At 43.2% G+C, this 24,067-nt stretch overlaps 1 protein-coding gene across 3 annotated transcripts in view; it reads right to left on the bottom strand.

Annotated features, from left to right (window-relative positions):
- Positions 1 to 10,787, bottom strand: part of PDCD6IP (programmed cell death 6 interacting protein) — a 33,249-nt gene extending 22,462 nt beyond the window's left edge. For 2 of the 3 annotated variants that reach the window (XM_052694292.1, XM_052694294.1), the window contains exons 1-3: positions 10,450 to 10,786; positions 3,786 to 3,840; positions 2,017 to 2,086 (exon numbers count right to left, since the gene is read on the bottom strand). In XM_052694292.1, coding sequence (XP_052550252.1) covers positions 2,017 to 2,086; positions 3,786 to 3,840; positions 10,450 to 10,655 — 331 coding nt within the window. In that variant the 5' untranslated portion in view covers positions 10,656 to 10,786. Of the gene's footprint in view, positions 1 to 2,016; positions 2,087 to 3,785; positions 3,841 to 10,449 lie in introns of all 3 variants that reach the window. The other variant, XM_052694293.1, reaches the window with a different exon arrangement.
- Positions 10,788 to 24,067: the final 13,280 nt, after the last annotated feature.

The raw sequence follows: 24,067 nt of genomic DNA, 5'->3' as shown, positions 1-24,067 counted from the left end.
GCAAGAAAAGATGTGTAGCACCTGCTTAAACACAAGGACGTGGTATGTTGTTACACGTAGAGTTCACATAAACACAGCTGTGGCAGCTGTATTCAGAACAAGACATGAGAGCTTCAAAAAAACTACAAAAAAAGGCATTCTAACATTTTTCAAGCTTTGTCCAGAGCTTCAAAACTGCAACGGTCATCCTGCAATGCTAGTCATGATAAACACTGAGGTATAAATAGAAACGCTAGAGAATGATGACACAGCTGAAAAGCTTCTCACTTAATTCAGGATTTAGTCTCAGTTTCTGTATTGGAAAGCGTTCCAAACCCATTTTATGACTGTGAGTTTGCACTGCAGAATTGTCCTTAGGCAACTAAAACAAAACAGACTAACTCCTTCAAGTCCAACGTTATTTCTCTGTCTTCTAAATACGATATGAAGACATTTTATAAAGAAGTAATAGAATAATTATTTCAACCCATGGGAAGTTTCTTTGGGTAAGAAACTGGCTAGAGGGCCATGCCCAACAGGTAGTGGTGAATGAAGTGAAGTCCAGCTGGCGACCCGCTTCAAGTGGTGTCCCCCAGGAGTCGGTACTGGGGCCCATCTTGTTTAATATCTTTATTGATGACCTGGATGAGGGGATTGAGTGCACCCTCAGTAAGTTTGCAGATGACACCAAGTTGGGAGGTGGTGTCGATCTGCCTGAGGGTAGGGAGGTCCTTCAGAGGGATCTAGATAAGCTGAATCGCTGGGCTGAGGTGAATGGGATGAGGTTCAACAAAGGTCAAGTATCAGATCCTGCACTTTAGGCACAACAATCCCATGCAGCGTTACAGGCTTGGGGATGAGTGGTTGGATGATTGTGAAGAGGAAAGGGACCTGAGGGTGTTGGTTGATGCCCAGCTGAACACGAGCAGACAGTGTGCCCAGGTGCCCAGGAGGGCCAACAGCATCCTGGCCTGCATTAGAAATAGTGTGGCCAGCAGGAGCAGGGCCTAGGTGATCATCCCCCCCTGCTCAGCACTGGTGAGGTTGCACCTCAAGTATTGTGTTCAGTTTTGGGCCCCTCGCTCCAGGAAAGATGTTGAGGCCCTGGAGCATGTCCAGAGAAGGGCAACGAAACTGGTGAGGGGTCTGGAGCACAAGTCTTATGAGATGCTGAGGGAGCTGGGAATGTTCAGTGTGGAGAAGAGGAGGATCAGGGGAGACATCAGTGCACTCTACAACCTCCTGAAGGGAGGCTGTGGTGAGGAGGGGTTTGGCCTCTTCTCCCAGGCAACGAGCAGGACCCATGGAAATGGCCTCAAGTTGTACCAGAGGAGGCTTAGGTTGCATATGAGGAAGAACTTTTTCCTCTCAGAGAGTGGTCAGGCACTGGAATGGCTGCCCAGGGAGGTGGTGGAGTCGCCGTCCCTGGTAGTGTTCAAGAGACGCCTGGATGAGGAGCTGCGAGATGTGGTTTAGTGCTTGTGGCAGCAATGTAATGAGAAGATGGTTGGACTGGATGATCTTACAGGTCATTTCCAACCTTGTGATTCCATGATTCTATGATTCTAAGGAATTTCCTTTTATTCTCTGGAACAAAATGTGATGCCCAGTCAGGTCACTGAAGTCAACCTTCTCCTTGAGAAGACTCAGCAACACAAGCACATTTCAAGAGGACCCAATTCATGGAAAGCGTAAGAGCTGGCCTTAGATGAACCAATCATCTACTACTTAATGTTAACTTGAACAATTTTTACTAACGTCAGTTCAGGGTGTACAAGTTAGTATAACTATTATCAGACTGAATATCTATTAGTACCTTTGGAAAACTAATCTTGAATCTCAACTTCAATTTTATAGAAATCATGTGCATGATGCTGAGTGATTAGTTATGTTAAGAGATTAATCTGTTATTACTGCAGGTGAACTCGTGGAAAGCTATATTGAAAATACTATAAAGACTACTAAACTTTCAGTTATATAGTTCTATAAAATCTTGATAATATTTTCAATGCAGGCATTTTCAGTACAACTACATACCCAGTTTGACAGAGCCTCCAAAAAGCGATCCTTTATCAAAAGCATCTTTCCATGTAAACGTTACACAGACCTGACAGGTACAAAAAAAGATGTTTATTTTTAAAATTAAATAATAAGACTTCAGAAAATATTCCAAACTTACTACTTATCCCTTTTTATTCTAACGACATGAAGCATTTACTTCACCTGTGATGTTACACACATTCTGGAAGTTTCAGGAAGTAATCAACATTACTTGAAAGTGTTTATTCCGTATTTTTTCCTCCTCTGTAGTTTTTCTGAAGTACTTCTAATTCATGCAAGCAAGACAAATCCAAAAATTACCCTTCAACTCTGCTCCTATTCTGAGTGACAGACGTGCTTATTTCCAAGCTTACTCCTCTCACACCCAGCATGACAGACAGGTATGGTCACCACTAAAGGAAACCACCCAGCCAGTCACTTTCCTCTATTCCCAATCACCAGCATATTTAGAACTGTTTTGTAATACAGTTTTTATGACATGCATATTAGGAGTAAATTCAATTGTCAGGAAATGCATTCAGAAGAGAAAGCAGGTAAAAACAGTGTTTTCTTATATTACATTTCCAGCACATATGTCAAAGACAATGCAAATTCTTCACAGAACCTGTTATGAAGTTCCACAGTTTGATTCAGTCAATTGAAACAGTTGTTGGCCACAGGTATCAGCCCAGAAAAGATAGCAAAATACTTCATTTTCAAATGCCCTGAGAGACAGAGCACAATACTGTTCAATAACATTTTCTTCTAGCAGAAACACTGGTTCAGGAAGTTCTGGTTCCCAACTCCTCATTCCTGCTTCCACTGACTGCCTCTATTAACAGAATAGTTTACAGATCTGTAGTTCCTGCTCATAAAGTTTTCCAGTTCACTGCATCCCAGGGTTTGCAGATCACCACAAGGAAAATTCTGCAAGCTAAAACCAAGTATAGTTTGGCTTTGCTTTCCTAACAAGTGAAAGCAGCTACACAGAAAACTCAAATCAGTTTGAACTCCATCAAAGCCACTCCTTTGTAATCTTTAAGTCTGAAATTCAGTCCTTTTGGTAAATGCCTCTGAAAAACAACCTGGGTCTTTTTCTCCCAAAATAAGTCTATAAACATATTCCAGTCTCCATCTGAGGAAAGAAATCTTTTATCTCACTCAGCACGCAGAATCTAACCTGAATTTGTTATCTGAATCATAAAATATTAAATAAATTTGGTAGGGAAAAAAAAAATACAACACCTTTCAGAAACTATGTTATTTATAAATGCAGAGAAAGAATAAGCAGTAAGCTCTTCATTGAATTTAGTCTTTTTGCTGCTACAAACGAAACCTCTGTCCTGCCTCAAAAAAAACCCAAAGATCAAATTGCATCCGTTACTAACTTAAGGTTTTCCCATAGAAACCATGTTTTTAAACAGCCTTTATAACATGGTATGAAACAGATTTCCTGGAAAAAGGAGAGTTGAAGAGGAATCTTCCAGCCAAGCACAACTCTTTCTAACTTAAACCACAACCATCAGCCAGCGCTAAAGCTTTCCCAAATCTTTAATACATAAAGGCAACCGTGACAATCAGAAATGAAGTTTTAGCATGGACTACACGAGTACAGGCTGAAAATAAAGGTCACAAAAATAAGGATCAAAGATTTAATGCCCTGTCCAAGCTAAGTCCTGTTTAGCAGATTATGCACAGGCTTGGAAGTCACATCCTAGTTGCCACCATTAGTTACTTCTGTGTAAGGGTTTGATATACCTCCTTACCTGATTCTCAGAGAATGGAAATTTTGGTTCAATTGAACACAGCTGATCATAATATCTACAAAAAAAAAAAAAGAAAAAGGTATTAGAAACCAAACGAAGAGCCTTAGCTGTTAAATGTGCAGTAAAGAAGAGGGTAGCATAGGCTCCTCACCGCCATCCAATACACTACTGGGCTCACTCATAGCTATGGAGGACAACTGCAGGACAAATTCTGCCTAAAGGAATTGGTTTCAGAAGATGAGCATGTTCAAAGGGAGGCTTATTCTTATTATTGAAAGAATTAATTAGAAGCAGAAGAGTAGTGCAGGTTAAGCTGTCCATGCCACATTCTGAAAGAGAATGTATTAAAAAAAAGTTACACAAAGGAGTCCCCACGTACATAAAAACACAGGAATACCTCAGACATTAAATCACACTGCAAAAGTAAAGTACAGCATTTAACTTAATACAAACAGGTTACTTAATGGGCTCTTGCTCTGAACATTACGACCCAGTCCCCAGTCATTTCCAACTGACTCGTTTCAAATTCAGCATCCTGGAAACAGAATTTGCTTTACAGTTTATCAGCTGAAAAGCCCAATCCTTGATAAAATTCTTCAATTGTAAGCTGTTGCCATTGAAGTATATTATCACAGTCACTGTGAACTAAAACCAAGTCTCCGTGCCAGTATTTTGTCTACTCAGCAGAGGATGTTTGGGAAAGTGTCAGAAAGGTGGCAGGAACAGCACAGTTTCCCACACAATCTTTCCAAGCAACAATCAGCAGCTGAAAGTTCTCCCATGTTGCACCACTACACCTGCAGCACTAATTAAGCGGCAGACAGCACGCAGAACAGCCAGGAACTGCAAACACATCCCATGTGAACACTGTGTCTATGCTTCTGCTTGCACAAACTGACATATGGGCATATGCACCCAACATTATATTAGTCCATTTCTTTTAAGCAATTTATGTTCCCAATATAGCTTCTCAATCTGACTGACAGCTAACATCACCCCTGTTTCTTTAGAATATGTTATCAAATATTAATCAGTCTGGACACGAAGCAGATGTTCCACAGGCAAGGAACGTATGTTTAAAAATTCAGGAAACATTTTTAATATACAGTAAGAATAGCACAGACTTCAGTAAATTACATCTACCAATGTACATAATGATATGGGTTTATGGCTTCAACCAAGGCACTGCAATTCAAAAGACAATATGCTAAACCATATCAAAAGCTACAGTAATTGCTAATCTGCAGAAGGTCTCTGACCAATAACACTGAGTTTAGAGATTGCTCCCAAGGAGAGAAGATTTCTGCAGCTGTTTGTGTGACAGGGCTTCACTCAAGATTAATTTCTTACTTATAACAACTCAACAAGTACGTAAAAGCCAAAGGGTTTTAAGACACTTAATATAAGCTTTAGAGCTTGTGACAATTTTCCTCTTGTCCACACAGATCCATAGATCAGCATCCTACCTTATCATGCTTCACTAATAAGATTGCTATAAGACGACCTGTTGTTACGGAGTCAGATTTGAGATATGCTCCTACTCAGAGACATATTCTAGAACAAGGTGCCTTCCCAAAAGAACTACAATGGTGGCAAAGAGCTGATAAACTGTGTGGCTTTAATATCAAGGTAACTGATAACTTTCTTTCAACACTAAGGAAGTCAGCACATGAAAGGCAGCAGTTTTTAAAAGAATGTTTATTTTTGGTAAATGTTTGTGTGTGTGTGTGTGTGTGTGTGTGTGTTTTTTAATGTTCTGTTTTCCATCTTTCATTAGATAACCATAGTTTGAAAGCACATAGCCCCTGAAATGAAGTAGCGGTTAAATACACCTCAATCACAATCTCTTTTTAGTGACCACAATGCAAGGCCTGATCACATAAAAGCGTGCAGAACAGCAGCCCTCTCATAGTTACAAGAAGTTCAGTTTTGCATGGCGATGCTCTCATCAGTTTAAGTTTGGTCTGAATCATCACATCATCACCACCACCTCCATTTCCTTGGAGGTTTAACTGACACGGTTTAACACAAGCAGTTCAGAAATCAGTGAAATAAATGCTATCACTGAAGATAATTTCAAGTCACGTACTTCGATATTTCCTCCGTTGTCCTCTGCTGGTCTCAGCAGGTTCCATTTTGTATTATATCAAAAATGAGACTTCCCTTTTACTCTCCTCACATCACCCAATTCAGTTTGTCGTGCCAAGTTACCCTTCCACAGTCCCCCATTACCTTTCTCCTCAGCCGCCAATAGGACAGAGTCAAGATGCACAGCTCATTAAATGGCCTTGCCCATCACGTGCATGCAGTCAGGTGCTTGCAAGCATTGGCTGCTGGCAAAGACTCTTATTTGTATGGCCAAAGGACAACCACAAAGAAATCAAGAGGTGTGAGCTCCTCCCAACACGCAGTTGCTCCACTAAACATCCATGGATACCAACAACAGAGGGCTTTTGTTTGGCTGTCTTTTTTACAAATAAATAAATAACTTTGTTGTTTGAAGCCTGTGGTGCTGTCATTTCTTCTTACTAAAGAACCTGAAATCCTATTCAAGACTCAGGTCTCTTTAAAACTCCGCAGACCTTCCTCCCCCACAATAAAAACTCAACACTTTTGCTTAGCAGTGACTAAACATAATGATAAGGGTAAGAAGACACCAACTAGAAAACAGCAAGCAAGCAGTACAGCACAAAGACGGAAACCATTAAAGGAAACACAACATCTGATACTTGAGTCAGTAACACAGCAAAGGCTAAGGGCTGACATAAAGGTGTCAACCATTTAAAACAAAGTTACAGTAATTTCTAACTAGTCCAGATACTAAGATCTGAAGTTGCTGTGCAACACAGATGGGCACTGCACATTTGGCTGTGCTAAGGTGAGGGATTAAAGAAAGTCACACAAACCTATCAATGTGTGCCAGAGTTCCAGCTACAGCAACAAAAGTACAACAGATGTCAGCAACCCAGACCTAGCTCGAAGTGCAGGGCTCTTGCACTAAAATGGGCATTACAGGCTCCCAAATCCTTACAGAAATGAGTACCAGCAGCCAAATGAGCTGAAAATCGAGGTCTAATTACCATTCAATCGAAATGTAACTATATGATTTATGCATTAAGCTCAACTCCCCTTTCTCCTTCAGACAATCACAAAGTAAAACCTCCTTCAAAAGAAGCTAAAAGAGGCCAAGATCTGCCCACTCTCCCAGATAAGAGCTGGAGTTTTGAACCCATAGCTGGAAACCAGAGCTGCAGCCTTCAGCCTCCATAGAATCTGACCACTCAAAATGAAGCCCTGCGCGCAAACACAAATCTGCAAGGGTTGTTAGAAAAACAAAACCAATTAAGCTCATACCACCGCCCCAACGCTCCAGAGAACAAAAATGGGAGTCCTGGTTATCTTTAGAATTAAGAGAGGAAGCGGGGAACCCCTTGAAGCTATTATTAGGCTAAGGAAAAGAGCACTACATCAGATTCGGTATGACAGGATTTAAGGAGAAACACGTGTCCAAAAGCTCACCGACCTCACTTTCCGAGCACTCGATTCTCACAGAGCACAAAGCCTGGAGGCAGGCAGCAGTCCTTCCCACTTACATTTTCCCCCCTTCTCCCCGGGTGCCTCAAGTACTTCTCCAAGAAGCACTTGCATTCATCAGCCACACAAACACAGCCTACCACCTGCTTTCAACGCTTTTGTTCAGGGTTTATCTAGGTAATGGAGCCACAAGCGAGTGTATTTCTTCTCCAAAAGAAAAAACGTGCAGTAACTAAGCAGCGAAACAAGGGGAAAGACTGAAAAACAGGGGACAGCTCTAGACTTGTTAGCAGAAGATTATACCCTCATTTCTTAACATCCAAGGAGCCTGCAGTGCTCTACTAAGAAACATGATTTAACGACTGTTTACCAGGGTTGATAGTGATACGACAAGGGAGAACGGTTTTAAACTGAAACAGGAGGTTTAGGTTAGATATTAGGAGGAAGTTTTTCCACTCAGAGGGTGGTGAGGCACTGGAACAGGTTGCCCAGGGAGGCTGTGGATGCCCCATCCCTGGAGGCATTCAAGGCCAGGCTGGATGTGGCTCTGGGCAGCCTGGGCTGCTGGTTGGCAACCTGCACATAGCAGGGGGTTGGAACTGGATGAGCACTGTGGTCCTTTTCAACCCAGACCACTCTATGATTCTATGGTCTAAAATGTCACAAAGAAGCGAACGCACACTGCGGTTGCTCTTCCAACTTTGCTTTACCAACAAACCCATTTTAAACACGGCAAGTGTAAAATCCAGCTTTAACTGAAACACAAGACTTCACGCGGCTCCAACAGTAAGAATCAGATAGCAGGAGCTGGGAAGGGCAGTCATGGCAGTCAGAAGTTTGGGCTCCTTCCAGCAAAGCTCAGCTGGATGCTTCTGTTCCAACTTGTCAGCAGCTGCTGGCACCTTCCGGAACTGAGTCTATATAGCAGAATATTCCTACAGAATAAGAACTTATTTTCCAATAACTGGAATAGATATAAACAGTCAGACATAGATAAAAAAAACGTATTGTTAAAGACAGGAAACAAATTTTGACAGTTTTATTTCTCATGTAGGTATATTTTATGCCTGTTCTATTCTGTTTCCATGACTAAGACTGAAGTAAATACAAAGAGATTTTGGTCATAGATTCTGAACGTACAGATAATTCAGATCATCATAACTCACATAACTCCCACTATAAGGAACATTCTCAAGCAGCAGCATCATGAATGCAGGTGTTTTATGAGTGGAGGCTTTGACAGAAGTGCTGGAGAAGAGGACATGACTTATACATAATGCGGCAGCATGAAACCATGCTCAACTTCTGACTGCTGCCACAGCACCCGGGCAAATTAAAGTCATCTGCTGATGGACAGTGAGAACAGATCTCTGCATATGGAACTAACTTGAAAATTGGCTAATTATGCAATTGCGATCAGTTTCTCTTCATAATTCCTGAGGTAGTTGGATAGTATGGCTTCAATTAACATAATGACCTGGCTCTGAAAGAGGGAGGTTTCCCTCAGCCGTTGGCTTTCAGCCATACTCCTCCTACCTTCTTTTGTTCCAGCTCTGAGGTTCATCTGACCTCGTGCTGAGCCCATTTTCAAGTTTCAAACCGGAGAAAGAACCACATATGCCTTTTATATTCTAGAACTGAGGAAGAGAAAGAACAGAACTGAGGAGATATGGCAGCACTTTCTCCATTCAGCAGTTGTTAGACAAGGTGAGGTCATGTGACAGATCTGGGCTAAACAGGGATTTCAGGTAAGAAATTAATCACAAACCTGACTGACACAATCAGAAAAGGGAGCTCGATAGCAGTGTTCAGCAGAAGGGGACGTCACACGCTTCAACTTGGCTGAGTCAATCTTTCTGTTCATAGATGCTTGTTTATTTCCCTGACCTTCAAAAGGCATGCACAGTAATGCCCTCAAAAGCACACAGAGCAATAATCAAGAATAAAACAGGAAGCTGCAGAGATACCATAAAACACTTAGTTTTTATAGCCCAAACACCCAGTGTGGGCTTGATAAGCTCTTAAACAACAAAAAACAGTAAACTATCTTCTGTGTCATGTATCTTTTCCATTCCTTCCACAGCTTAAAAAAAAACCCAGGGAACATAAGATATGTTTCCTCTTGACAACACTGCAGAAGCACATCAAGCTTGTGGCTATCATTTCTCTGTGCACTAGGAAATCCCCCTACTTGATTTTCTCTTTAAAATTCTTAATGCTAAAAACTCATTGAATCTTCGATTCTAACTATGAAGACTGAAGCCTGTGCTTAGTGTTCATCACTGAGTTAATCACAGTGCCTTCAGCGATTAGAGCTACAAATAGCTGAGCTTGAAATGTTTCCCACGCAGGAGAGCAGCAGGATTACCACAGCACAGCAATGCTGTGATGCATCGGCACTACGGAGATGTAAAAGGGTGAGCATTTTTGTAGGTGACAGAGCTGCAGGTCCCAAAGCAGCGCTTATACAGTTTACTAGGCAGAATGCTCAGATTGAAACTTATCCAACCTACAGCAGCTCCAGCACAAGGCACCCCTTTGCTTCCTCTTAGCAAAACCTCCTTTTAGCAAACTGAAAGCGTCAAGCACAGAAATAAGGTGGTGACTTTGCAAATACACTTAGAAGCTGCTGAACAGCTACTGAACAGGGTCGGGAGTGTGAGGGAGCTGAAGAGAAGCCATCAGAGGCAGCGATATATAACATAATCACAGAATGGCCAGGGTTGGAAGGGACCTCAAAAGGATAATGAATCTCCAACCCCCCTGCTATATGCAGGGCCACCAATCTCCACATTTAATACTAGACCAGACTGCCCAGGGCCCCATCCAATCTGGCCTTGAACACCTCCAGGGACGGGGCATCCACAACCTCTCTGGGCAGCTGTTCCAGTACCAACGCTGGAACGGAAGGTACGTCCCGTAAAGCCAACGGCGTTCACTCAGCTCCTACTACCCACACTCGGAAGGGGAAGCTGGGAGAACCGAGGCCCGCACATTACTCCCAGTCCCAGGCGCAGCCCGCGGGCCTCCAGAGCCGGCCCGACGGCCCCGGCCGCTTCCCGACGGCCCCGCCCGCACCGCGCCCCCGAGTCCCGACACGGGAGGAGAGGCGCGGCCGCCCCGGCCCTACCTAAGGAGGGTTTCGAGCGCGCTCTCGTGCTTATCGAGCGGGCGGCCCAAGGCGCTCTTGCGCAGCTTGCTGAGCTCCTCGGCGGCGCGGCAGTGCTCGGCCTGGGCGTCGCCGCTCGGGTAGCTCTGTTGAATGAACTTGCAGAGCGGCTTGGCCAGATCCACCTCCGAGGCCTTCTTCAGCTGCACCGAGATGAAGTTCGTCATGGCCAGCGCGGGACGGCGGGCGGCGCTCAGCTCAGCTCAGCTCACACCGCTTCGCGCTCACTTCGCGCCTCAGCCGAGCCCCGCACCCGGCCTGCCGGCCCGCTCCTGCACCGCCGCGCACTTCCGGGATCGTCGCGCGCCCCCGACGCAGCGACGTCACGTACGCACGCACGCACGCCACCCCCGCCCGCTTTCCCCGCCTCACCCACAGCCCACGCCGATCGCTGTGACCGCTCGGCAGCCGCTGCGGCTGCGTGTGGGGCGCTGAGTGCTGGGAGGGGGAGTGGCGATGAGCCCAGCAGCTTGGGAGAGCAGGGAGATGCGAAGGGTACCGAGAGCACCCTAAGAACTGGTGTGTGGGATCACGGAATCGCGAAGGCAGGAAAAGAGCTCTCGGATCATCTCGTCCGACCGCCGGCTCTGCACCCCCGTCTCACAGCGCGTCCCTCAGCGCCGCGCCAACGCGGTTCTCAGCCGCTTCCAGAGACGGCGATTGCACCGCCTGCCCGGGCGGCTGTGCCACTGCGTCACCGCTGGGAGAAGAGATTTTTCCCAGTATCCAACCTAAAAATAAGTTGGAACGTTAGTTCTTCGTGGCAAGCGCTGGGATTGAACGGCCGTGGAGATGGTGGAGGGCCTGGAGCACCTCTCCTGTGAGGAGCAGCTGAAAGAACAGTGCGTTCTCAGCCCGGGTTACTCAGGCTCAGGGATCACTGAAGAGAGGCCATGCAGAGGACGGAGCCAGGCTCTGCCCAGCACCAGGACCAGCGGCCGTGGGTACAAGGCAGAGCACAGAGCTCCCTTTGAGTGCCAGGTAGCTCTCTGTGCTGTGTGGGTGATGGGGCGCTGGCACAACCTGCCCAGAGGCTGGAGAGTCTCCTTGGAGACACACAGAATCACAGAATGGCCAGGGTTGGAAGGGACCTCAAGAATCATGAATCTCCAACCCCCTGCCACATGCAGGGCCACTGACCTCCCCATTTCACACTAGACCGGGCTGCCCAGGGCCCATCCAATCTGGCCTTGAACAGCTCCAGGGATGGGGCATCCACAACCTCTCTGGGCAGCCTGTTCCAGCACCTCACCACTCTCGTAGTAAAGAACTTCCGCCTGACATACAGTCCCTCAACTTAAAGCCATTTTTCAGTTTTGGAGACCTCCAAAAGCTTGGACACCATGCTCTGGGTGTCCCTGCTGGAGCAGGGGCTGTGCCACATTGACTGGAGGCCCTGCCTGCCTCAGATCTGCTGTGATTCTGTGAAATCTCTGCTGGCACCAGAAGGCAGTTTCACGGTTTCTGTGGGCACAGATATGTCAGGCACGCAGCTCGCTTTCTGCAGACTCAGACAGCATGGCTCAGCCAAGCAGGCAAGGCAGCCTGTGAGGCTTGAGCTGCTGTGCGGTCCTCCTGCAGCTGTGGGGCAGTGGGGAAGGAGGAGCAATACGTTCTGCTGCTGCTGTGTGCTGGGGCAGTGCGGTGAGGAGGCTGCTTACAGCCCTGCCACCTTCCTTCTACTGCAAACTTACGCTCACAAAAATTCCTCTCTGTATCTATTGTATGTGGTATACATATATATGTATGTCTGTGTATTGGTGCTGCCCACACCTGCTGCCCACAGCAGATACCTGTCCTGGTTTCAGCTACAACACAGTTAACTTTCTTCCTCCTTCAGTTTCTTGTAGCAAAATATAGCAAAATGTAGTTGACAGAATTTTAAATTTAAAATGGAGGGAATTTTATCATACAATGAGTATAGTGAGTAAGCTGTCCCACCTTACTCCTATCTTGGTATGTGACTTCCTTACTGCTTTCTCTCCCCAGATTTTATTGCCCACGCCCACTTGTGAGCACGCCGTCTCTCGGACAGAGGCTGCCAGGTAGCCTTATACTGACGGCATTTTCCAGTCCCGGGGAAAACCTCCACCCTCACAAGCTCAGATCCTGATCAGTCTCAAGATAGAGCCTGCCAAGGGGTTGCCTCCCTTTGTTTCCAGCATCAAGACTCTGTGAGGTATAGTGAGCCCACACGGCGTTACACGATGCGTGGCTGCCTATATAAGGGTGGGGAGGCCATGAATACCTCCCTGCGCAACAGTCATAAACACGGAAAGGGTGTGAACAGGGAAGGGCAGAGACTGCAGCCATGAGATCATGCTTTTTCTTTGGAACCCCGGTGACCTTTAGATGATGCTGCTTTACACATGCAACCACCGATATTTTGCATTCCTAAACCGCCCACCAACACAGCTCAGAAATTTCACTTTGTTTCAGAGTAAATTGCTGGAACTTCAAACATACAGGTGGTTTACTTTTTTCTCGTGGATTTTTTAGTCAGTATTCATCTGATAACTTTGCTTTGGTTATTACAATTGTCATAAGCAGTACTGACTTGTCTCCTTATTACCTTGTGACCAGTTAAATATTATTTCCCAATTTAGAGATGAAGAAGCCTCATAGTCAGTAGTTAGCAGCACAGGGAGCGTAATCTGCATCTTCTGACTCAGAGTCCTGTGCTTTAAACAGCAGACCATACTTCCCTCTTCAACAGATTAATGATAGCATCTAAAGGAACTGCTTAAAAACAGCTTTCCCCTGAAATGTTTAAGGTAATGCAGCATAAACAAGTTGGCTGTCTGTAAGCACAACCAAGGTCACTGATACATTTAATTTTGGTGTAGACAGATGATTAGATGTCCCCAGTTTTCCTCTCTTTCCTAAACAGCTATTATGTATATATAGAACATGGCAGTTTTGCAAAAGAGTTTCTAAAAGGCAGATTTGATTTCAGTATGCTATTGGTGTTTCTGCATGCTTCATATGTTTTGTCTAGTATTTTTGGACATAAAAGTTTTCACTGAAAACTGATATTCTATTATGAATTTGCTTTCTGTTAAAAAAAATCTGTATACATATCTTTCACTAAGGCAAGATTTTATTCTTAGACTTTCATCGTGACCCTTTATCCATAGTGTAGGTGTTGCCTTGTAGCAAAAGCCCTAACTGGCAGGCAAGGTGCTCTATGAAAGTGAAAAATCAGCACAAAGAAGTGATAAGGCACCTCATTGTTCAGTTCATTAAATCTGATGGTTGTCCAGCATAACACTTCATTTAATCATTCATATTCAATGCCATTTTGGCACTCCTGACACAAACTTCTGGGGACAGGAAGTAATTCCAAATCTTTTATCACCACTACCTTTTGACATGAGTTTCAGGAGTCATGGCCTCAGTTTCCAGAACTGGGGAATGCAAAAAACAAATTGTAAGTCAGAAACAGCTCTGACTGAACTAAATAACACGTCTAGTCCTACTACCTGTTTAAAAGAAAATATAAAATTCTCCTAGCTATTCTGATATTAAAGTCATGAAACATTTGCAAGACATGGTGATGTACTGGTAAGAGATTGCTGTTTTATTTTGTTAATATTGCTTGGGAAACTGGTTCTTCCTCACCCACCATCTGGAAGACCAGAGGGACACCAAAGAGGCCAGAACAGAGCTATTTAGGACCACATAGGAAAGGGAAGCAATGTCCAGGTGAGGAGTAATCCCCTTTAAATACAATTTTCTTTGCGTCTGGGCTCAAGTTTAAACACCCATGGCTCTGTGAAGGACCAGAGCAAGTGCTGGTCAGTGACATCTGCTCTGGCTGCTCCAACCAGCCAGGCCATTAAAAAGGTGGTAAAATTCTCTTCCGTGCAAAAGTGTTTTCAAGAGTTTTAACACATTGTTTTTAATGTTCATGCAATTCATATCTCTGTGGTTTTAGAAGATTTACAAAGCAGAACAGCTTGTAGAAGACAGCAGCAACACTCAGTAATAAATAATTGAGAAGCGATTAAAACATCTCTTTCAAAAGCTGAAGGTCAGGATTAGGGCAAGGTGCATCAATACGAACATTTAAAATTCTCCTTACAACGTATTGAATAAAACTGCTTTCAGTTTCCTTAGACTCCCACAGACTTCTATATTGCATACTAAGGTGCAGTCACATTCTGGCCCTGGAAATGTACTTTCTGCTTAAAATGATGCAGTGCTTCTATAGGAAATTTTGCTGATGGAATGCTATTACTTGCGGGGCAGCTATGCATAAGAAGAGGTGAACATAATGAGGAATATCATCACTGTTTGATCCCAGACACACACAGCCCTTTACTGAATCCAATGCTGCATATATAATCTTCTGAACAACCCATGTGTGAATATTTTACTCTGATTTTGGCACAAAAACTTTGCAGCCAACACATTTCAGTGCAAACTTTATGATGTGTGTTTTGAAAAATGTTCAGAGCTTTTCTCTGAAAGTTTGTTGAAAGAAAGAAAAAGACTTGTTCTGCCTTTGTTCAGTGTTGAACTGCTGCTTAATACATCGTTAGTTCTGCTTTGCATATATGAATTATGTATTTTAAAATAATTCTTACCCCTAGGAATGGAAAACAAAATACCTGTCATACTGCACAGAAAGTAGATGAAAAATCAAACATCTGCTTTTTGAACAAAATTTCGTCTTACACAGCACTTATTCTTGCTATGAACCTTCCCTTGAACTGTCATAGGGTTTCAGAAGCTCCCAGCAGGAGATGGATAGCATTCTAATGTTATCACATCTTTAATTAGATTAGAAGTTAGAAGAATAAAGTATTAATAACCTTGAAACATAAGTTTTTCTAATACATTCTTCCCCTAACTATATGGTAGTTTTACTGTTTGCAATTTAAAGTAAGAAACAACCAAAACTTAAGCATGCTTTTCTTTATTCATGACAGGAAAGAGTTTCTAATTTTGCAAATTGCTCTCACAAGCTTGGCTAATTAAGCTGACCCTTCAAATCTGAAAGCCAAAGTGTTTTCACATCAAAGAGTGCAAACATGTCAGTGATGGGAAGTAACAAAACAGAAGAAAGATAGTTGGGTAACACTGAATCTCTTAATCGTTGTTATACAGGGTATACATAAAGCAGCAACTTTGTTTTATTCACTGTAAGACATTGCTTGCTTTATTTAAAGCACTGAATTTCACATTTTATAAAGAACTTGCTCTGAATATGCCATCAATTCCATTAAAAAATGTTTGCATCAAAGGACAGAGTAGCCGTCAAAGAAGTAGAAATTCATATTTTCCTTTGTTGGTGTTTTATGCTCTGTAATTAAATTGTATATTGTTTTTGCCTGTATATTTAATGCAAGAAAATGTTCTTTTCCTGTTTATTACATTACAACTACAAAGTTTGACTAGAAAGCTCCATGTGTAGTTGGAAGACTGGGAGTTTTACTGGATGTGAAGGTATGAAAGAAATTAAATTTCCTTAATTGAGGAAGATTCTTTACAAGTCATCTTTGACTTAGCATTTATTTTAGTAGTATTTTCTATTTGGGGTATTTGTTATCCTGAAACATGATATATTCAAATAGAAATCATTTCACAGAGCTTGAAATAGGTCTGAAATGGATGTGGTCATTAGACAGCATAATGTGTGTTAGTATAGAGAGGTCACATCTTGCTACATGGAAAAAAGCAGGATGATGAATGAGATCCCAACAGAAATACCTTCACTTGGCCAAGTTCACCCAAAAACCCTGCTGAAATTCAGCTCTGTGGTTCTTTGTGGCAACAGGAAGGTTCACACTGCTGTGCAATCCTTTCCACAGACAAGGAAGTATGATATTTTCGGCAGTAGAGAAGAGCCTGTAGAAAGTCATAGCCCAAATACCTGCAGCTCTATCACTGCACAAAGCAGCCTTGTGTAATGAGCCTACATGATATGTCCAAAAGTGGACGTACTGGAGCATGCTCCTATGGATCTATCCTCTGGATCCCCACCCGGGCACATTGCCCTTGGCACTGCATGGATGAAGTCTGTTAAGCAGAGAGAAGCTCAGAGAGGGAAGTGTCTGCCATGATGGGCCAGACAGAGCAGGCCCACGCTGCTGGAGCAGTATTCAAATGTGCCAGCAGGGACTGACGCCTAATTTCACGTCTGAGGGGATGGCAAAGATGCAAGGAGGAGTGAAAGAATCTGTTTTTAGAGCTGTAAAAATCCAGATTTCTCCTTTTAATGTGGGGTTTGAAGGAACTGCTCCCAGGAAGGCACCGTGGAAAGAACAACTGCAGGCCTTATTTGATGAAAACAACTCCAAAACAGCTTGAGACCTTGCAACTGGAAGGGCCAAATCAAATACAGAAGCCTCTGAGAGCATGGTTGTTCCATGGTCCATGCAGAAAGGGGGTTGTGCCTTTTCCCAGTTCAAGACATCTTAGCACCCACACTGACAGCGTTACAAGGAGCCACCACTAATAACAACACAGGAAATGCACTTCTGAAAGCAGCAAAGATTCTCATATCTCACTGTTAAACTTGCCCGTAATGTCAGGCTTTTATCTTACACATCCCAAATGTTATGAATCAGAACAAAGTTTCTCTGTTATGTAATGTTACAAAAGCCAGTTTTTTTGCAAAGTTTTGTCCGACCACAAAAATCCAGGGCTAAAGAAATGGCAACAGAATTTACCAACAGTGCTGCCAGAGGATTCCTTCTAAAAATGCTTGCTTTGCAATTTTCAAAGGAGAAATGATGCACGAACTGAGACTTGTGCAGACTTCAAAATGCAAGATGCAAAATATGTGGTTTCATCTATTTCATCATTCTCCTACTGGCCGTATGTGGACATTTGTGGTACAAGCAGGCAATGAGATGCAGCATCAGCAGTGCACTCCAATTGCACAGAAGGAGGAAAAGGAGGATGGTTTGATCAAGGGCATTGTTACAGTACGTGTCTATTTCTGTTCTTTTTCCTCACAAAAGGAGGTAATTGTGACTGATGTTGTTTTTTAATCACGGTAGGACAGCCATAGGACATCACAGAGGCTGACTCAGACATTAAAGGGGATTGTGTGAGAGACGCTGGGAGAGCTGGCTTGCATTAGGAGACTGCACTTCAGGCAACAACACCTTTGCAGAAGTTATATAAATTAGGGCAGGTTCCAGTTCACTGCTCAGAATATATGATTCATCCTGGCATAAAGTATCTGGATGTGGCTTGACTAATGCTAGCACCTAAAATGTCACTGTAAGGAATGTAGCATGCACATCATGCTCTGTGAAGCTCAGGAGATTACCCCTGGTGATTACCTCTCCAACTCCAAGGTTGGTCTGCTTGGCATTCCCTCTGCAGGCCCTGGAAGTTCCTACTGACATGCAGGCAGACTGAAAATGGTGTAACTGTGGAATCAGACATTCAGCTGGTTTGCATATGCAACATTTCTTTTAGTTGCACTGACTGGAATAAACTGCAGCCTGGCGTTCCTTCCAAACTGGTCAGCCTCACAGCCTTCTTCTACTTCCAGACAGAGAGATGCTGACATGCACAAATAAGGTATTTCAGGAAACACAGGATAGTATACTTGTACTTCAAATATTTTGTTTAAATAATGTTTAATTAGTTTGCATTCTTCATGCAGGCATGACAGGTTTATCAGCCGTCACTACCTAGGAGCTATGGAGCTAGGAACTTGACAGTGACTAGGGATGTCTGACATAAAATTGTCCTTGGAGTCAAATGAATCTCTCAAAGAAAAACGTACAGACCAACTGCTTATTTACCGGCAGAATCCTTTGCCTTTCTGCAACTCCAGTAACTTTGGATATGCATGTTTCTGCCTACTCTCACTCTTGTGTTTTCTGTATTCTGTCTCTACTTCTCTGCCTATTTCTAGAATCTACTTCCTCTGCCTTCTGCAGTGTTCAAAGATGTTTTGCTCAGATTGGTTAGCTGAATGTGAGTCATCAGAGCAGGCCATTTCATTCTCCCATGGTGTGTTTCGCTCCATCTCATGACCATCATTTTTTTTTCCATTTCAGCCTTTCCAGTATTACCTGCTTGGCACGGTAGTTTATCAGTAATTAATGAGGAACCTATTTTCTGGGATGAAGCAGCTAAAGAAGTTTTTTCTTTACTATGTAGATGATTCAGTATGATTTTCATTCTGCTTTATTGCCCAGAGAGGTATGCTGTGATTCAGCACTAACCATATCTGTTCTTATAAAACTCCCATGAAGTCTAAGTATATACACATCGTTCCCAAAAAACAGCCTGGTGAGAGCTGGGCTTGTGATGTACTATTTGTTAAGGAGGAAGATAAAAACTGAAGTGAAACCTTCTAGCTGGCCAGGACGTATTTTCAAAAACACTCCACATGTACCCAGTAATTTGCACTCTTGTAGCAGCATGCTGATGCTGTACCTCATCACGGGATAACAACAAGTTTGCTCCAACTTGTTTTCTCTCCTGTTTTCTCATGGACTCACACGGAATAATAAATCATGTCAGAAAACAGCACATTAGCCAGATTACATGCAGAGAAAGAGGAAATGGGAATGTTGTTGTTTTAGGAAAAGGCTGTAAGAATGGAGAACCGTGGGCAATTATTGCAAGCTGAAGTGATGACTCAGAATACTTGTTGTGAAAAAGCATCACATTTGGGGTGTCCCAACCAAGTCTAGTCCTTTTTTATTTTTCCCAGCTTTTAATTTGTACAATGAAGGACACCAGGAGTGTGGTTGTGTTTGCTGTAATACTTGTTAAAGTACTGTAGCTATTTGCAAGGGTCTATGCAAAGAGTTAGCAACCCTTCTGTAATAAAGATAGGCAATAACTGAAGGAATTATGTTTGAACAGACCTGTCTTAAATACAGGACAGAAGTTATTTGCTGGAGGAACTCTCATGCCAGGCCCGAGATAAGAACCAGGGATTTCTCTTTTGGTAGATTCCACTGACACATTCTAGCCCTTGGCTATCCCTGTCTTTCCCCTTTTACTTCTAGTCACCACGCAGGGTCTTCCCAACCAATGAAGCAATTCCTCAGTTATTTGCTAAGGATGTTTCAGCATGCCAGCCAGCAGGAAAGCAGTCTGAGGTGTGGCTGAGATGTTCTTCAGTACCTCTCACGTTTAGTGCTGAAACGTCCTATGGGAAACAACAGTTATGATACAAGTTAGGGCAACTCTTAGGGTAGCTGGAATATTTCCAGGGACCAAACAGGCAACTTCAAAATGGAGGTAACCACGTGTTTCTTACAGCTGAGAGGATCTCCCCTGGCTGACATTGTCTCGATTTTCCGATGTTTCTATTCCTGTTCTGCAGAGAACACTCAGTCAGGGGACGTGATGCTGCTGCTTGAAGTGCTGTGCATGCAAATAACAAAATTCTGTCTGAAACAACGTGCATGATGAAGGCAGACAGATGAAGACAGGCAGAAAGGTCCAAAGTTACTTATCTGAGGCACAGTTCTGAGGCAGATTCTGATGTAATCCCACCAGAACCAGTTCCCAAACTGGAAACCTCTACCAGCACCGCTTGGAGCCAACTCACTCTGCATTTCAGCACAGTGGTGGATGGTGACAGCACACAGGCAGCTTTAATGCCATAGCATACAGCCCACAGTGCTGTTACTGTCCAGGAATAAAATGCACTTTCCCCCTTCTATCTTAAAAATTCATTTACAGAAGGGAATGAAAAGCTTTTGAAAACAATTAGCATGTAAATGTCATTTCCACCCTTGCCATCCATACTGCCTAATTAAATAGGAATACTAACAAAAGTAACAGGAATCTCATTTCTTCTAGCCACAAGATAAAGCTAAAAGCAATACTATTCATGCCATGCTTTTGATTTATTTCCTGAGAGTGGTGGTGTATGTTATAAATCTACTACCAACTGCAAATGCCAGGCTGACAAAATTCATCTCTCGGAGCCAACAGCTTACACTTGTACTAAGCTCTTGTGTATTAATTTGGTATCGGATTTTCTCCTTGTTGCAGGATCAGCTCTCTGCTTTATGACCACTGACATGTGAAATAAAATGCAGTGACCAGAAGATGTCTGAAGCAAAGTCAGATTTTATTGTGTAATGGACTTCCATCAGTGTGGGATTAAAGCAAGGCTCATAAAACCAACTGCTATTTAGTGGTTATGGAAAGAAAGTAAATCTGCAATTAAATTATAACGGGGTATTTATTGAGTAAAGGCAGTTCAACTTAATTAATTAAAGCTGGAAAATATTTAAACTATCAGGAACAGATTTCTATTGAAACCATATGATGAGCTTTGGCTTGATTACTCTTAGACAACTCACTGCTGCATAACTCTTCAGGCAAAACACCTGCTGAGAGCCGTATGCTGGTAAAGAGAGATTGCAGACACATTTTGAAGTCGATCAAGACTGGATTCAAGCAAAGATTACATAACCACCATTCTGTGCAATGCTGTCTGTGCTGTGTTTCAGTGGGGGGGTGCTTCTTCATGGAAAAGTATAGTTTGGATTCAGTATTTGTTTATGTGGGCTACCAGAAGCAATTATGGCTCAGAAAAACCTTTTCATGATAATGGTACTCTTGGATCTTCCTGCACTGAGCATGTCTTGACAAGGAAGTTAGGGAGTCTTTCTGCAACTCTATTTTGTGGTACAGCTGCAGCATACTGTCATATCATGCACTGCCAAAAGCCCCAACTCTCCACTGCCCACTGTTCTGCATAGCCAAGGCACTGGGAGAGCAACCCCATGAAGCCAGCAGTGCATCCTCCTGGCAGTGCCCAGCAGCACACGTGGTCGGAGGGCCTGGGCTGCTCTGTTCTCAAGAGCATCGCTGCTAGGACAACGTACAGCCAACAGGACTGTGCTGCAGCCTGCACCATCTGTGCGTGACTTCATCTGTGATGTACTTCTTCAGAAATTCTGCCACATAGGTGGGATGTTTAGCTTTTGTTGGCTGTGCTCACCACACCATCTGCAAGACACAAGGGAGCACCTCAGTACCACATGCCAGCGCTGGAAGATCCAAGATCTTGATGACCCACTGGATCCAGAATCTGTCTTCTGCCTACAGTGACAAGTAAAAGGCCATGTTGGTGGCAGGCAAGCACAACCACCACATCTACACCTACACTTTAGCTTTGGCTTTTACCCACAGTTGTCTGTTAGCTGTTGCATTTTAAAGAATCTGCAGGATACTCTAAAACTGTACGGAGGAAGGCACAATTTAGGTTTTGAGTGGCTTCTGAAGAACAACAGGGAACAGTATTATGGCAACATTATTCTCTGGAGTTGACTGCAACAGCCTCTGTTAGGCTACAGCTTATGATAGTAAGGACAGCAAAAGTGTTTTGTCTTGAATAATATTGGCTTTGGGATCTGGCCAGGAATATGGTCACAAAACCATACAAACACTGCAGTGCCTGAGATGGTGCCTTGGAGATAGCTTTTGGTTTGCACACTCACATCTTTAAGTGCATATAAAGTTGAATATATGCACACTCAAAAGTGCTTTCAATGCCCCATTTCTGGGGCATTTCTTTTTCTGACATGCCTTTAGTGTATCCCTATGTATGGACATCTCTATATTAGTCTAGAAGCTCCCTGCATTGTGAACATGGATAGAATAACCTCAAACATGGTGTGGGCATAGTCAGAGTGTCTGTTTCATTCTCTGGGCTCAAGTTAACATTTCTCAAAGCAGCATCAAGATATCAATGACACTGCATTGAAAAGGGAAAATGTTTCCCTTCTAGTCTGTCCCAGGGAAACGCAGAGAGCACAGTTCTTGTGAACCTGCCAGGAGCTCAGGGAAAAGAAAGGAGTGCTACAAAATGCCAGGAATGTCATAGCTTCCCCAAAAGTCTTTTCCATTAGCAAGACCTGACTTACTGAAGCGTTTGCTTTTATAAAATAGATAATCTGGAAACTGTTTCCTTTCATCTGATTTGAGACAAGTCAGACTGGGGGAATAATAAATTCTTATCCTCTGTTTGAAGAATGTCTTGATTTTTCTTTCCCAAAAATACATATAACTGGATGCTAGTTCTGAGAATGTCATCATGCCCTAGGATTGCTTGAGTAAATAAGAGGAATTATAGCTATTGCCAAGATGTTCTTCATTCCTATTTTTGGGCATACTTCTGAAATTCATACGTAAGCAACACTCACTGCAATCAAGGGAAGTTGTACTTAGGTAAGAACTGATGCTAAACCTCATCACAGCAGGATTTTCTGGATTTCTGACACTCAGCCCAAGTTTACAGCTCAAGTCTCGAAGCCACTCCTCACCTTTACATTGGTCCACAGCAAAACCGCAGAAAGGAACAAAAATGAACTGTGGGTGGAAAATCAAACTGTGCGTTGGAATGTTAGATGTTGTCATTCAGGTCCATCTCAAATTCAAATCAGTAGTTCAGATAGACTGGTTCTACAGCTCCTACCCCTCCTTGGCCACGTAGCTCTGTAACAGAAGTGGGGTAGAAGTTCTCCTACGTGCAGTAGCAGGAACCTCAGAGATGCTGCAGAGCACAAGGCTGTGTGTGGCAGTGTGCTGCCCAGCTGCCCCATGCCGTAAATATTACAGCACTAAGACCTAAAAATGGAGAACAGTTCCATCACACAAAACAAGCTGTTGGCCACTCGATTGACATTATTTTAGCTTACGCTTTGCAATCTTTCTTCTCAAAGGATTAGGTTGTAGACTGGTATGTAAACCAGTTTATAATCAGCCAATGTGTTGAAAAGAAGCATGTATCTGAGCTAGACGAACTTCAAGTCTGTTCATAGGTGGTGGCTGGCTAATCACTGCCATTTATATCCATCTTTGATTCTCTGAGAGTGCCTGGCGTGACATCAGTGAGAAGGAATAGACTGGGAGGTTCAGGCATTCGCTGCAAAGGTGGACGTGTGGTGTGCTGATACAGACAGTGCTGCCTATCCGATGGCATGCCGACAGCTGATACGCCCTTGCACACATACTTGTGCTGTGGGCACGTGTTCTGGAAAATCCAGAGCATACAGGATACATCTGCAGGCAGAAATGCCCATATGCAGAAATTTTTATTTCAATAAGAGTTTAATTCTAAATAGGGAGGCTATTGTGTTCAAATACTGGCAGTGAATGTAACAGTGTTTCTGCTGTGAGTCATACAATATTATTTTAAAAATATATGTATGATTTTTCATTGACACAGCCACTACGGTTACTCAGTTAAAGCAGATTCAAAAGAGTCCACTTCTGTTATCGTGGATCTGTGCGTCTGTACTTGGGTACAAAAAATCTGCATGGATTCAATGAATGCCAAGTAACAGTTAGAAGCTGTTTTAACAGTTCTTTGAAAGTGATTGTTTTTAAGATAACTTGCTCATATATGTGTACATATGGCAATTTCTCATTTACATTCTGACATTCAAGGCCAGGCTGGATGGGGCTTTGAGCAACCTGGTCTAGAGGGAGGCATCCCTGCAGATAGCAGGGGCTGGAACTAGGTGATCTTAAAGGTCCCTTCCCATCCAAACCTTGGTATGACTCTATAACTACTTTTACTTGTTTCTGTTATTTAAATTAACTGGTATTTACATGTACTTTCATTGAAAAA

This window comes from Tympanuchus pallidicinctus, unplaced genomic scaffold, assembly GCF_026119805.1.
Source record: "Tympanuchus pallidicinctus isolate F22 unplaced genomic scaffold, pur_lepc_1.0 scaffold3, whole genome shotgun sequence".
In the NCBI taxonomy this organism is placed as follows: domain Eukaryota; kingdom Metazoa; phylum Chordata; class Aves; order Galliformes; family Phasianidae; genus Tympanuchus; species Tympanuchus pallidicinctus.
The sequence above is the reverse complement of the archived record's forward strand: the minus strand, read 5'-3'. Positions and strand labels throughout refer to the sequence as shown.